This window comes from Haliotis rubra, unplaced genomic scaffold (genome assembly GCF_003918875.1).
Source record: "Haliotis rubra isolate DU_JTF1 unplaced genomic scaffold, ASM391887v1 Scf247, whole genome shotgun sequence".
NCBI classification, from domain to species: domain Eukaryota; kingdom Metazoa; phylum Mollusca; class Gastropoda; order Lepetellida; family Haliotidae; genus Haliotis; species Haliotis rubra.
In genome coordinates this window covers 816715-831408 of record NW_025766525.1, presented here as the reverse complement: position 1 = coordinate 831408, position 14694 = coordinate 816715, and the positions used below count along the sequence as shown (strand labels likewise).

General features: G+C 41.3%; 1 protein-coding gene and 1 long non-coding RNA gene across 2 annotated transcripts in view; one reads left to right on the top strand and one right to left on the bottom strand.

The window, feature by feature from the left end:
* LOC124279147 (activating signal cointegrator 1 complex subunit 3-like) overlaps window positions 1–14694 on the top strand; it is a 294552-nt gene that overhangs the window by 85074 nt on the left and 194784 nt on the right. The window contains 1 exon segment of the mRNA XM_046714949.1: window positions 14003–14140. Within this exon segment, the coding sequence (XP_046570905.1) occupies window positions 14003–14140 (138 nt within the window).
* LOC124279150 lies at window positions 3721–5715 on the bottom strand. Its single transcript, XR_006899304.1, has 3 exons — window positions 5629–5715; window positions 4116–4217; window positions 3721–3818 (listed from the first exon to the last, which is right to left on the bottom strand). It is a non-coding gene; the product is annotated as an uncharacterized LOC124279150 (long non-coding RNA).

Genomic DNA, 14694 nt, shown 5'->3' with positions numbered 1-14694 from the left:
GAGGATGCTGGGCAGGGTGTGACCCTGGTGTAAGCCCACTGGGGAGGGGATGCTGAACAGGGTATGGCCCTGGTGTTAACCCACTGTAGATGGGATGCTGAACATGATCTGACCCTGGTGTAAGCCCACTGGGGAGGGGATGCTGGACAGGGTATATATGGCCCTAGTGTAAGCCCACTGGGAAGGGGATGCTGAACAGGATGTGACCCTAGTGTAAGCCCAATGGGGTGAGGATGCTGGGCAGGGTGTGACCTTAGTGTAAGCCCACTGGGGAGAGGGGGAGAGAGATGCTGGACAGGGTGTGACCCTAGTGCTGGGCAGGGCCCCCACTGGGGAGAGTATGCTGGGCAGGATGTGACCCTAGTAAGCCCACTGGGAGGAGGGATGCTGGGCAGGGTGTGACCCTAGTGACCCTAGTGTAAGCCCACTGGGGAGGAGGATGCTGGGCAGGGTGTGACCCTGGGCAGGGTGTGACCCTAGTGTAAGCCCACTGGGGAGAGGATGCTGGGCAGGGTGTGACCCTAGTGTAAGCCCACTGGGGAGAGGATGCTGGGCAGGGTGTGACCCTAGTGTAAGCCCACTGGGGAGGAGGATGCTGGGCAGGGTGTGACCCTGGTGTAAGCCCACTGGGGAGAGGATGCTGGGCAGGGTGTGACCCCTGGTGTAAGCCCACTGGGGAGAGAGATGCTGGGCAGGGTGTGGCCCTGGTGTAAGCCCACTGGGGAGGGCTGGGCAGGGTGCCCTGGTGTGACTGGGAGAGGATGCTGGAACAGGGTATGGCTGGTGTAAGCCCGCTGTGGAAGGGATGCTGGGCAGGGTGTGACCCTGGTGTAAACCCACTGGGGAGGGGATACTGGAAAGGGTATGACCCTGGTGTAAGCCCACTGGGGAGGGGATGCTGGGCAGGGTGTGATCCCGGTGTAAGACCACTGGGGAGAGGATGCTGGGCAGGGTGTGACCCTGGTGTAAGTTCACTGAGGAAGGGATGCTGGACAGGGTGTGACCCTGGTATAAGCCCACTTAACAATTGTACATCTTGATATGTGACACACTATCACAATAAGTGCAGTAGTATTAATATAAAGTATATACTTAATAAACTCATTTTAGGAATATTCATATGTAGTGCTCCTGAATGGTGAGAACACAGGGCTTGAAATTAGGAGGCAAAATAACTCGCGATGAAGCTTTATAAGCTTTAAACAAGATGAAAAATGGCAAGAGTACAGGGACAGATATATATTACTTACAGAAATGATTAAATGTGTTTAGAATTACTTGAAAATATTTGCTTTAAACGTCACTGAACTGTTATATGGAAAAGGATCATCGTCTGTAATTCCAAAACAAGGTCTTAGTGACAGATCGGATGGACTTCAGATTCTTTAGGATCCAGTTCGACTTCAGGGTCTACCCGTCTTAATGACAGCTCATCTTTAGGATCCAATTGGACATCCAACCCATCGTAATAACAGATCATTGTTGGAGCCACCTGCACTTCAGGTTCTATCCATCTTTAGGACAGATCATCTTTAGGATCCAATTGGACTTTGTGTCAGGTTACACCTGACGGTGTAGAGCCTCTAGAATGAGCTGTTGGTATGTGGTTACTGCTGAGAAGGGAAAGAATGTTATAGATAGGTCCCACCTGACGGTGTAGAGCCTCTATAATGAGCTGTTGGTATGTGGTTACTCCTGAGAAGGGAAAGAATGTTATAGATAGGACCCACCTGACGGTGTAGAGCCTCTATAATGAGCTGTTGGTATGTGGTTACTCCTGAGAAGGGAAAGAATGTTATAGATAGGTCCCACCTGACGGTGTAGAGCCTCTATAATGAGCTGTTGGTATGTGGTTACTGCTGAGAAGGGAAAGAATGTTATAGATAGGACCCACCTGGCCGGTGTAGAGCCTCTATAATGAGCTGTTGGTATGTGGTTACTGCTGAGAAGGGAAAGAATGTTATAGATAGGTCCCACCTGGTGGTGTAGAGCCTCTATATTGAGCTGTTGGTATGTGGTTACTGCTGAGAAGGGAAAGAATGTTATAGATAGGTCCCACCTGACGGTGTAGAGCCTCTATATTGAGCTGTTGGTATGTGGTTACTGCTGAGAAGGGAAAGAATGTTATAGATAGGACCCACCTGGCTACTGCTGGAAGGGAAAGAATGTTATAGATAGAGCCTCTATAATGAGCTGTTGGTATGTGGTTACTGCTGAGAAGGGAAAGAATGTTATAGATAGGACCCACCTGGTGGTGTAGAGCCTCTATAATGAGCTGTTGGTATGTGGTTACTGCTGAGAAGGGAAAGAATGTTATAGATAGGTCCCACCTGGTGGTGTAGAGCCTCTATAATGAGCTGTTGGTATGTGGTTACTCCTGAGAAGGGAAAGAATGTTATAGATAGGTCCCACCTGGCGGTGTAGAGCCTCTATATTGAGCTGTTGGTATGTGGTTACTCCTGAGAAGGGAAAGAATGTTATAGATAGGACCCACCTGGTGGTGTAGAGCCTCTATATTGAGCTGTTGGTATGTGGTTACTGCTGAGAAGGGAGAGAATGTTATAGATAGGACCCACCTGGTGGTGTAGAGCCTCTATATTGAGCTGTTGGTATGTGGTTACTGCTGAGAAGGGAAAGAATGTTATAGATAGGACCCACCTGGCGGTGTAGAGCCTCTATAATGAGCTGTTGGTATGTGGTTACTGCTGAGAAGGGAAAGAGTGTTATAGATAGGTCCCACCTGACGGTGTAGAGCCTCTATAATGAGCTGTTGGTATGTGGTTACTGCTGAGAAGGGAAAAAATGTTATAGATAGGACCCACCTGGCAGTGTAGAGCCTCTATACCCAGGTAGCATGCCATCATCGGCCCGACATTGGCTCGACGTCGTGTGCAATATCGGCCCGACGGCGGCAAACTTCATCGGGCCGATGAAGTTTTGCTCATCGTATAGACATCGGGCCAACGTTGGCAAACTTCAATGGCCCTGTATCGGCCCTGCATCGGCCCTACGTCGGCTCAGCGTCGGCATACCTTACTGGCACTGCATCGGCCCAACGTCGTCACTTTATAGGCACTGCAATAATAAACTATAACGGGCAAAGAACGTGCAAGTCGAAAAAAGCTGATATTACAAAGCGACAAAGCCACCATTTTGTAAAGGAAAGTGAATTTTGATAACAGGTGTATGGGTAACATGCATGTGCATACATATGCCCATACACCTGTTATTAAAATTCACTTTCCTTTTACACAATGGTGGTTTGTCGTTTTGTAATATCAGTGATTTCGACTTGGTATCGTTTTCTTTTACCAGTTAGTTTAGTTGCTCACTTCACTTCTCAACGGTGAATACATATTTGATAGCACGTACCACAATTCATAAATGAATACTATCTTAAATGTGTATCAAAACATATATATAAATGTGAAGAAACATCCCCTAAACATATAATGTTTTTTTTATGAATTCGTATGGTTCCAGAAACAGTGTGTTCTATGAACGTTTGGTTATAAAATTCAGTAACCACCAAAAAGGCTTCTGAAAACCTTTTATCCATGTGAATGTTTATGGTTCAGGAAACGTTGTAATAACATTTTCTGTCAAGATATGGTTTTAACTTTTCAGTAAAACACTAACCGTTAACAATAAGGTTACATGTCTATGGAAAATAGACATTGTTACTCTTAACAAGGAACATAAAAAACAGAATGGCAGACATGTAATCAACACTCTTTATTAATTTCTTTCAGAAAACGTGTACACTTTTCGAGATTATTTCAGAATCTTCTTCTTTGGTTTCGACTTTATCCATTTTTCTGAAATAAAGAAAACAAATGTATAGTACGTGTATTAAGTCAAATCAAGAGACAATAATCAGTTAATGAAGTCTTCCACCACCTATGTATATGCAAGTGTTTGATGGACACCAGCACACAATGGAAAATAATGGAAACCCTTGAATGCCTAATTTGGTAATAGTATCAAATCACACTGCATAGCAACCACTACCCCACCACTCTTGTTGGTCAGAGGCTGAGTGCAGGTACACTGCAATAAAAAGCCAAAATGTCACCAACAAATATATAGACAATGACATTAACAGATTTACTTACGTTTACTGATTCACAGCTCCTGGATTATTTGATGTAATCCTCAATAAATCCATCACTTCTGTTTGCATCTGCCGGAATTCTTGTGTCTCATATTCGCCCTTGCTGCAACAAAAATAACAATGTTCCACATTATAACAAGTTACAAATTGAACTAGATTCCGATGCTGTTAGTCCGATGCTGAAATATATTGTATAATAATTATAGCCTAAAGTTTTGGGGGGTCAACGTGTGTAGATTTAACACCAACGTGTATAAAGTTGGGTTGGAAATAACTCTGCCCCTTTACAACAGACATGGATTACTGGACAGCGCTTCTATACATTCTAACCTTGAATACAAACTTGAATTGATATATTAAATAGCTATTGTAACTAGCTACATGATTCACGCCTTACACGCGGAACAGTTACTGCTGCAGTATGATTTAGAGATTCTTGAGCATTGTAACCAGATTAGTTCAGTTTTCATCACTATATTTTTTTTTTTCTCATTGGCAAAATGTTTGATTGAACCAAGTAAACCATAAAAATTTATTTGGTCTACATTTCCTGAACAAAGACTAAGTAAATTTTAATAATTAATACTGTATCATGAAAAAAATGGTGATCGAAAAACCGAATGAACATTGCCGAGGATCGGTCATCGCCAGCGCCCGTTATAGCACAGGAAACATATTTATTTCTGGCTCGTTTAGAAGAGAAATATAAATGTCCCCAAAATGATAAACTGATTCGTTTGTGGAAAATTGAAGAATACACAATGTAAACACTTTACTTTGATAATATAGACATAGCATTTTACTGAAAATAACATGGAGAAATTTTAGACAAGCAAAACCACAACAACCATGGGGATGATCAACATTTAGTTTAGTCAGCGTTACAGTAACTTACCAAGTATGCTTCGGTCATTTCTGACTGAACATTCATTTTAAATAACGGGATAGCAGACTATGACGGTAACTAATAGCCTACAGTCAGGTGAGACCAGAAAGTATTTGATTCCCCATTTTCGCGTGTTATAAGTTTGATGCAACTTTTCCCACCGACTGAAGTGAGCGAACTTTTCATAGCTTAGAAATTTGATACTAAGGTGTAATGTTAAATCAAAAAATATATATTTCAGAAATAACATGTAACAAAATTAATGACAATAAGTGTCACTGGCTTATGAGCTGCATGTGCATACGCTTACTAGATCGAAAACCGAACGTAATAGCGACAAATGTCCGCCTGACATGAACTCTGGTTAAGAACATATACTGCTTGCCATTGATAGCTGAATAAAATTTTGTATCCAACATAAAATTAATATGGTGCAAACTCCCTTAGGTCTCCTTCACAACAGCATACATAATACTTTCTGTTGGAAGCCTAACAACATCGAATCTAACAGATCGTGTACGGCTGCCCAAAACATCGCGATTTCTGAGAAGCACGATCGAGTGAATATCAAAACGTATAGCTACATAAACATAACAACAACCGTGTAGTGACTGTAAAGTTAACTTACCGCAACCGAGGTCAGATCGATGATACAGTTCCATTTGTTGCTGCACAATGACATTGTTGTACCGTCCTCAATGAACTTCAACTAAGATGGCGGGTGCTGAGAAAATATGACGTGAACGCAGTGACGTCATTCCGACGTCCTTTCAGCGGTAACATTTCTTTCTTCATGAACAACTTTTAAACAAACATTTGAATAATTAATGCTTTTAAATAGTTGAGAGAATTGTTTTAAGATTGTGACTGTTTTTTGACGAAAATGTTTTGGATAAATCAGTTTGAAACCTTATGAACATGTTTTGAAAATATAATGTGTTTACTGGGTTACATTGGCCCGCTGTCGGCCCAGCGCTGTTCAACGATGCCGATTTTAGCCGACGGTGCCGACTATCAGCCGACGTCAGGCCGATGATGGCATGCTACCTGGGTAATGAGCTGTTAGTATGTGGTTACTGCTGAGAAGGGAAAAAATGTTATAGATAGGACCCACCTGGTGGTGTAGAGCCTCTATAATGAGCTGTTGGTATGTGGTTACTGCTGAGAAGGGAAAGAATGTTATAGATAGGACCCACCTGACGGTGTAGAGCCTCTATAATGAGCTGTTGGTATGTGGTTACTGCTGAGAAGGGAAAGAATGTTATAGATAGGACCCACCTGGCAGTGTAGAGCCTCTATAATGAGCTGTTGGTATGTGGTTACTGCTGAGAAGGGAAAGAATGTTATAGATAGGACCCACCTGACGGTGTAGAGCCTCTATAATGAGCTGTTGGTATGTGGTTACTGCTGAGAAGGGAAAGAGTGTTATAGATAGGACCCACCTGGCGGTGTAGAGCCTCTATAATGAGCTGTTGGTATGTGGTTACTGCTGAGAAGGGAAAGAATGTTATAGATAGGACCCACCTGGTGGTGTAGAGCCTCTATAATGAGCTGTTGGTATGTGGTTACTGCTGAGAAGGGAAAGAATGTTATAGATAGGTCCCACCTGACGGTGTAGAGCCTCTATATTGAGCTGTTGGTATGTGGTTACTGCTGAGAAGGGAGAGAGAATGTTATAGATACCTGATTGTGTAGAGCCCATATTGAGCTGGGTATGTGGTTACTGTAGAGCCCACCTGGCGAGTGTAGAGCCTCTATAATGAGCTGTTGGTATGTGGTTACTGCTGAGAAGGGTAAGAATGTTATAGATAGGACCCACCTGGCGGTGTAGAGCCTCTATAATGAGCTGTTGGTATGTGGTTACTGCTGAGAAGGGAAAGAATGTTATAGATAGGACCCACCTGGCAGAGCCTGTAGAGCCTCTATAATGAGCTGTTGGTATGTGTAGTTACTGCTGAGAAGGGAAAGAATGTTATAGATAGGACCCACCTGGTGGTGTAGAGCCTCTATATTGAGCTGTTGGTATGTGGTTACTGCTGAGAAGGGAAAGAATGTTAAGAATGTTATAGATAGGACCCACCTGACGGTGTAGAGCCTCTATAATGAGCTGTTGGTATGTGGTTACTGCTGAGAAGGGAAAGAATGTTATAGATAGGACCCACCTGGCAGTGTAGAGCCTCTATAATGAGCTGTTGGTATGTGGTTACTGCTGAGAAGGGAAAGAATGTTATAGATAGGACCCACCTGGCGGTGTAGAGCCTCTATAATGAGCTGTTGGTATGTGGTTATATGCTGAGAAGAGAAGGGAAAGAAGGGAGAGAATGTTATAGATAGGACCCACCTGGCGGTGTAGAGCCTCTATAATGAGCTGTTGGTATGTGGTTACTGCTGAGAAGGGAGAGAATGTTTAGTCTGTTTTTACCCATACGGACTAGGATACACAGGTGATTTTTTTGTGATAATCGCACATGTGCTTTTAAGTGATTCTCAATGTTGATTGGTCAGCTAAGCAGAGAAGTCTGGGTTGGAGAGTGTCGTTTGCAGACCTAGTTAAAGTTGACAGTGACCTAATAGGAAGAGTGATAAGAATTTTACAGCCCTTGAATTCCTACAACCTGTTTGTTGTTAAAACTGAATTCGGGGAAATAGAAGCACAAGATACCGACTAAAGGTGTTGCCTAAAAGTGTGACAAGTGAGTCTGCTACAGCATCCATCCCATGCATATTTCCGGGCACAAAAATGTTCAATCAATAAACAGTTACTCTTCAATTAATGAGAAACTACATCAGTCCATCAATGAATTGTTGTCAAACCCTTGTAACTTTACCAATCAGCCTCAGCCTCAGACTGCCACCAATGAGGCCACAGTCTTTGTCACATGCCGTAAATCTTTTGCTGTACATACACTATTCTCAGGTACAATTAATGGTGGTGTATTCCACTTCAACATCTCAAATGACTACTCTGTCAGTCGACCATATGCTCCAAAGAGGCATATTCTTCCCATTGACTCGGATTCCGACTAGAGTTATCCTTCTTGGAACTGCTTAACGCTACTGGGACCTTACTTTTTCAAGATGTATTTGTGGGATGGTTATATTTTAGATTTCCCAACTTTTAACTGTTGACTTTCGCCAAAATTGACAGGTTTTTTGCCAAAGTGTGTTTCAACACTACACCATCAGCCGTCACTAGACACACATCAGTCGTGAATAAACGATGTTCCAGCACACTGACTTGATTGAATAACGTTTTAGCTGTTATTAAGTTCAATGATATTGCATTGAAGAGATCATTTTTATCATATTAACAAATGTTAATAAATTATTCCATAAAAAATATTTTTGTTGTATTTTAAAGCGATTTTATGAGGTACTATTTTCCATAGCGCAGTTATGTTATTACTGCGGGAGAAGTTAGGTTTAATACGCACATGAATACGAATCAGCTGTTTGAGGTCACAAGTCCTGTCTCTGGGTGTTTTTTATTTCGTGGTTCTTCTTTTTAAATTACATTATGGGTAATAAATAGAATAACCAAGGTAAGAGTGATTACGGGAAATATTCCCTCGTTAAAATAATGTTCAGTGGCTTGGCACTGAACATTATTTCAATTCAGACATATTTCCTTGAATCACTCGTACCTCGTTGGTTATTCTGTAAGTGTGAACTTCTTTAAACTGGTAGATAGGACCCACCTGCTGATGTCGAGCCCTCTGTAATGAGCGGTTGGTGTGATGAGAAACATGTCATGGTGCTAAGCAAAATTATTTAAACAGCTGTTGTAATTGATAGGAATAATCAATTACATGTTAAGCTGCATATGATGGCAGACATTAAGAGTGTATTGAGGTTGAAGGTTTGTAGGTGGAGTCTGGACATAATGCAGACAATACAGACATGGTGTTGCTGCTGCTGTTGGTGGTGTTGTTGTTGTTGCTGCTGCTGTTGTTGTTGTTGCTGTTATTGCTGCTGCTGTTGGTGTTGTTGCTGCTGCTGCTGCAGTTGTTACTGCTGTTGTTGTAGTTGTTGCTGCTGCTGTTGGTGTTGTTGTTCCTGCTGTTGTTGTTACTGCTGTTGGTGTTGTTGCTGCTGTTGGTGTTGTTATTGTTGCTGATGCTGTTGTTACTGCTGTTGTTGGTGTTGTTGTTGCTGCTGCTGTTGTTGCTGCTGTTGTTGTTGCTGCTGTTGTTAGGGCTCCAAGCTATAAATGACAAAAAGCCCTGTTGTAATTGTTTGAAACTGTTAAGTATATCTTGTAGAAACTTGGTACACACATCAATGACATGGTGAATTGGTTCCCTTTGATCATATACGATAAAAAAAAAATATATTGAATAGCATTTTTTATTTCTTCTTTTATTTTCTTTAAACTGAAGGTATTCAAAAGCAATGAACTGAAATTAGATATAACCGTCTAAACTACATTTTGCAAAATGAACAAGACGTCATCTCATGAATATTCATTGCTGTTTGTTACTCTACCTTGTTTTACCAGAGATAACTCAACAACCTGGACATCCTATTATGTGACATTGTTTTGCGGCCATGTTAGATCGGAGGATGTGCTGATACATTTTACCATTTGTCAGTGTAAACAAAATCTACTCTGATGAAACATCGTGCTAAATGCCTTCAAATATTTTGTTTTTCCTGCACCATGCTGAAAGCAGCTTACTAATGACAATCATGACAGTGTGCAACAGCTGGTAGATTTGACTTGATTCTGTGGAGTGTCTCCACTGTATTGATGGGGTAACAAGGCTTCAAATACAAAAGTATAAAGCATCAATAAAATATGTCAATACCCATGTTATCTGTTTTTACAGCAGATCAAGGGAGTTTTTAACCTATAAAAAGGAATTGCTATGAACTTCACTATGTACATTCACCAAGAGCCATAAAATTTCCAAAACTGCTAGAAACATAATTCAAACAGGAAGTATAGTCAAACCTCACTTTTGCAGACTAATCTACAACAGATTCAGTAAATTAAAAACATGACCCGATACTGACCATGATAGACTTGATACTGACCCAATACTGACCTCATACAGACCTGATACTGACCTGATACAGACTTGATACAGACCTCATACAGACCTGATACTGCCCCAATACAGACCCGATACTGACCTGATACAGACCCGATACAGACCATGATACAGTCATCATACAGACCTGATACTGCCCCAATACAGACCCGATACTGTCCCAATACTGACCTGATACAGACCCAATACAGACCCGATACTGACCCAATACTGACCTGATACAGACCCAATACAGACCTGATACAGTCCATCATACAGACTTGATACTGACCATGATACTGACCCAATACAGACCACAATACAGTCCCGATACTGACCCAATACAGATCCGATACTGACCTGATACAGACCCAATACAGACCCGATACAGACCATGATACAGACCCTCATACAGACCCGATACAGACCATGATACAGTCCTCATACAGACCTGATACTGCCCCAATACAGACCCAATACTGACCCAATACTGACCTGATACAGACCCGATACAGACCATGATACAGACTTGATACTGACCATGATACTGACCCAATACAGACCACAATACAGTCCCGATACTGACCATGATACAGACCAGATACTGACCATGATACAGACCAGATACAGGCCTGATTCAGACCCAATACTGACCCGATACTGACGTCATACAGACCTGATACTCACCCGATACTCACCTGATACAGACCCACTATTTAGAGCCTTAGTTATGTTGACTTGAGATATATTTGTGTGACATGAGACGTGTAGGTGCATTTACATGAGCTGCTGTGTTGTTTCATGAGGAGGCCCACTCACTCACTCAGCCAGCCCATAAATACAAGCCACAATACAGTTATATATCTCAGCATGGTGGCAAGCAGTATATATAGTTTGTTATTAACTGATGCCTGTATTTCACGTAGTTTCTGGGATAACCATTTGATGAGAGGGGAGGATAGTGGTTTAAAAATCTTTTAAAAAAATGCTAGGAAAAGTCCTGTTTGCATTTCCCCAAAAATGTCCCCCATGGTGGATGTCCTGAGGTGTGATGTAACTCCTCCTTCCAGGGTAAAGTCTTGCATCTCTTGACGCTCTAACTCCTCCAGTTGGGCCTGTTCAAAACATGCTGGTGACACTATGTGACTTTAACCCTGTTGGTGGGTCCCAGGGTCGTTACCTTCTCACTGTGGAGTGCACCATGAAGCTGGTGACATTATCCATTGTGCCCTGTTATCATCCATTATTCCTTGACACAATCCATTATTCCATGACACAATCCATCTTTCCATCATATAATCCATTATTCCTTGACACAATCCATTATTCCTTGACACAATCCATTATTCCATGACACAATCTATTATTCCATGACACAATCTATTATTCCATGACACAATCCATCTTTCCATCACATAATCCATTATTCCATGACTCAATCTATTATTCCATGACACAATCCATCTTTCAATCACATAATCCATCGTTCCATGACACAATCCATCGTTACATGATATTGCATCCCAGACTTATCTCTCAGACTCTGTCTCTCAGTTGTTTGAATGCAGACCAAGACTCAGACAAAACTATCAATGTATATTTAAGAAATAAAGTTCGCTCTACCCCAATGTGTTTTGTAATAAAGTATAGTTTTGCCCTGAACTATTATAATTAAAGCACGAGGACGGTAGTCCGAGTGCTTTGATGTTATAATAGTTCAGGGCAAAACTATACTTTACTTTATTACAAAACACATTGGGGTAGAGCTTAACTTTATCTTTCTAAGATGCTAAATTTAATACTTTCTAAGGATAATTACGATTAATTTAAGGCAGAAAACAAATGATTATGTCGGTGACCTAAATTAAGAATCCTCGCACAGGGCTAACTGGTGCGCTGTTCTATTGATGTGTCTGCCCCTACGTTAAGACTAACGCTACCAGAAAAACAAATGATAACAGTTTGATGACGGTTTACGTTCGGATTAAATATCTTCTCTGAATTATTTTAATTACATCTGTCATTAACGTAAACCATATGGGGCAATATCAACGTCGCATTTCTTCTACCAACGTAAGTTTAGATCAGTACATCCAGATGAAGCGGAATAGTCAAGCGACATTCCACGATTGCATTGTGGGAATGTAAACATTGCGAACGTTACCGTGTCGCTGAAAACTTGTGAGTCGAATTGACACATTTTAACCGTCGTAAAACATAAACGTAATGTTTCCACCAGTGATGTTAGCTGCGTGAAGCAACTGCAAACCAAGAAACGGGATGCAACGGAGTAGTTTACTGTAGGAGGCCGTACGAGGCGATGACAACTGACATGCATCGTGACGTCACTTACATTGTGACGTAATGTAAAATAATTCGATTACGAGGGGGCACACTAGAATGGCGCAGTGACGGGATAACGTCATTCAATTGTTACGTCATCATAAAACTATGCCTTTATTGTCTCATAATGTTTTTTTTTTCGATTGTTCTAACAGCTAGGCATCTTAGAATATAGATTAAAGTATGTGTTTTCAGGTTTTACGGCTTTTTGTACCCATGACCTAAAAGGAATTTGTCCAAAACATTTGTTCAACCAAAAACTCAAAAACTACTGCTTCCATTGTTGTCAAATATGTGGACCACGTCCTTTGTCTGAAGGAGAGAAGTAAATGTTGATTATGTTTTCATTTTTTTAAAGAATTACATCCATTAAAAAATTGAACTTACAAATGTTTGTTCAACGAGTAACTTGAAAAGTATTGGTCAAAATATTTTCAAATTTGGAAAAATAGCTTTCTCTAATGGAGGGGTGCGGTGCAAAGTTTGGATTCAATCTTCTCATTTTTGAAATAGCTAGTGAATTTTGTTTAAAAAAACCTTTAACTTTAACATACTGGAATGGATTTTTTTCAAATTTGGGGATCACCGTCCATATCTATGGGAGATATGCAGAGCAAATTTATATTGTGATATTTTGTTCATTTATTTAGAATTATTATAAATAACATCTCTTGAACATGGGAAAAGTCCCACATCCAACTTTATAATCATTTAATAAACTGTTTTCAGATTTCAGTAATGGCTTCTTTGTGTACAGGAAAGGTGGAGTAAGAAACAGATCTTGTATTTTTGGCAAGAATGGTCATTAGGATTTGTTGTTCAGCTGAAATTGAGATTCATGGTCAGGTGTGTAACTGTATTTGGGCTCGTTTAATGTCAGAAGTCCAGAAAGTTTGACCTTTGAAATCCCAGACTCACTCTGCCGATTACATGTTGCATCATTAAAATAGGTCTAAAATTTGTTATTTGGTTTAGATTATTTTTTCCGGAGCTCTGATGTGTTCAGAATTGCATTCAATACAACTATGTGTGACTCAGAGTGCAATTTCTTCACCTATTGGTCCTGTCATCAGTGGAATACAAATGTTCGGAACACAACAGTAATTGAATAGCAGGAATTGTGAAGTTCCACACTTGGGACATATAAGCCATAAAATCTTAAAGGCACTATTTACGTAAATTTCTAACATGTTTTCTTGCCATCATATTGGACCCGTGAAGATCCGGGTCAGAATTTAACTTCAGTAACCCATGCTTGTCGTAAGAGGCGACTAACAGGATCGGGTGATCAGACCTTCTGACTTGGTTGACTCAATTGCGTAGATCAATGATCGTGCTGTTGATCACTGGATTGTCTGGTCCAGACTGGATTATTCACAGACCGCCGCCATATTGCTGGAATATTGCTGAGTGCGGCGTAAAACTAACCCCACTCACTCACTTTCTATCATATTGAATATTTGAATAATAGATTCTGTTGTGAAAAATATTTCAAATTTGCTGATTCAGTCAGAGGTGGTTATTGTGATTCAAACCCTCTGACCTTCAAATGTTCTGGGAAAATGAGTGTGAGATAGATCTGAGAGGCATACTGTACATTGTGTATAACATGGCTGTCTGTGGCAGATGGAGAACATCATCAGTGGAGTCAAAGAGACAAATTTAAAACTGACGTTGGCTTTTGGGATCGGCATCCATCATGCAGGGCTGGTTGAGAGAGATCGCAAGATCTGTGAGGAGCTCTTTGTGAATCAGAAGATACAGGTGAGTAGGACCAAATACTACAGGTCTGTTGCATGATGAATACTATGAGTGTCTACCCAAAACTACAGGACTGATACAGGTGAGTTGGGCTGACCGTACTGGTGAGTTGGACTGATGACACAGGTGAGTTGGGCTGACCGTACTGGTGAGTTGCACTGATGACAGTTTATGACAGGGGTGTCAGTGTAGCCAAAGTTTAGGTGTAGTGACAGTCTATGACAGGGGTGTCAGTGTAGCCCAAGTTTAGGTGTAGTGACAGTGTATGACAGAGGTGTCAGTGTAGCCCAAGTTTAAGTGTAGTGATGGTTTATGACAGGGGTGTCAGTGTAGCCCAAGTTTAAGTGTAGTGATGGTTTATGACAGAGGTGTCAGTGTAGCCCAAGTTTAAGTGTGGTGATGGTTTATGACAGGGGTGTCAGTGTAGCCCAAGTTTAGGTGTAGTGACAGTGTATGACAGAGGTGTCAGTGTAGCCCAAGTTTAAGTGACAGTTATGACAGAGGTGTCAGTTTTTATGTACAGGGGTGTCAGTGTAGCCCAAGTTTAGGTGTAGTGA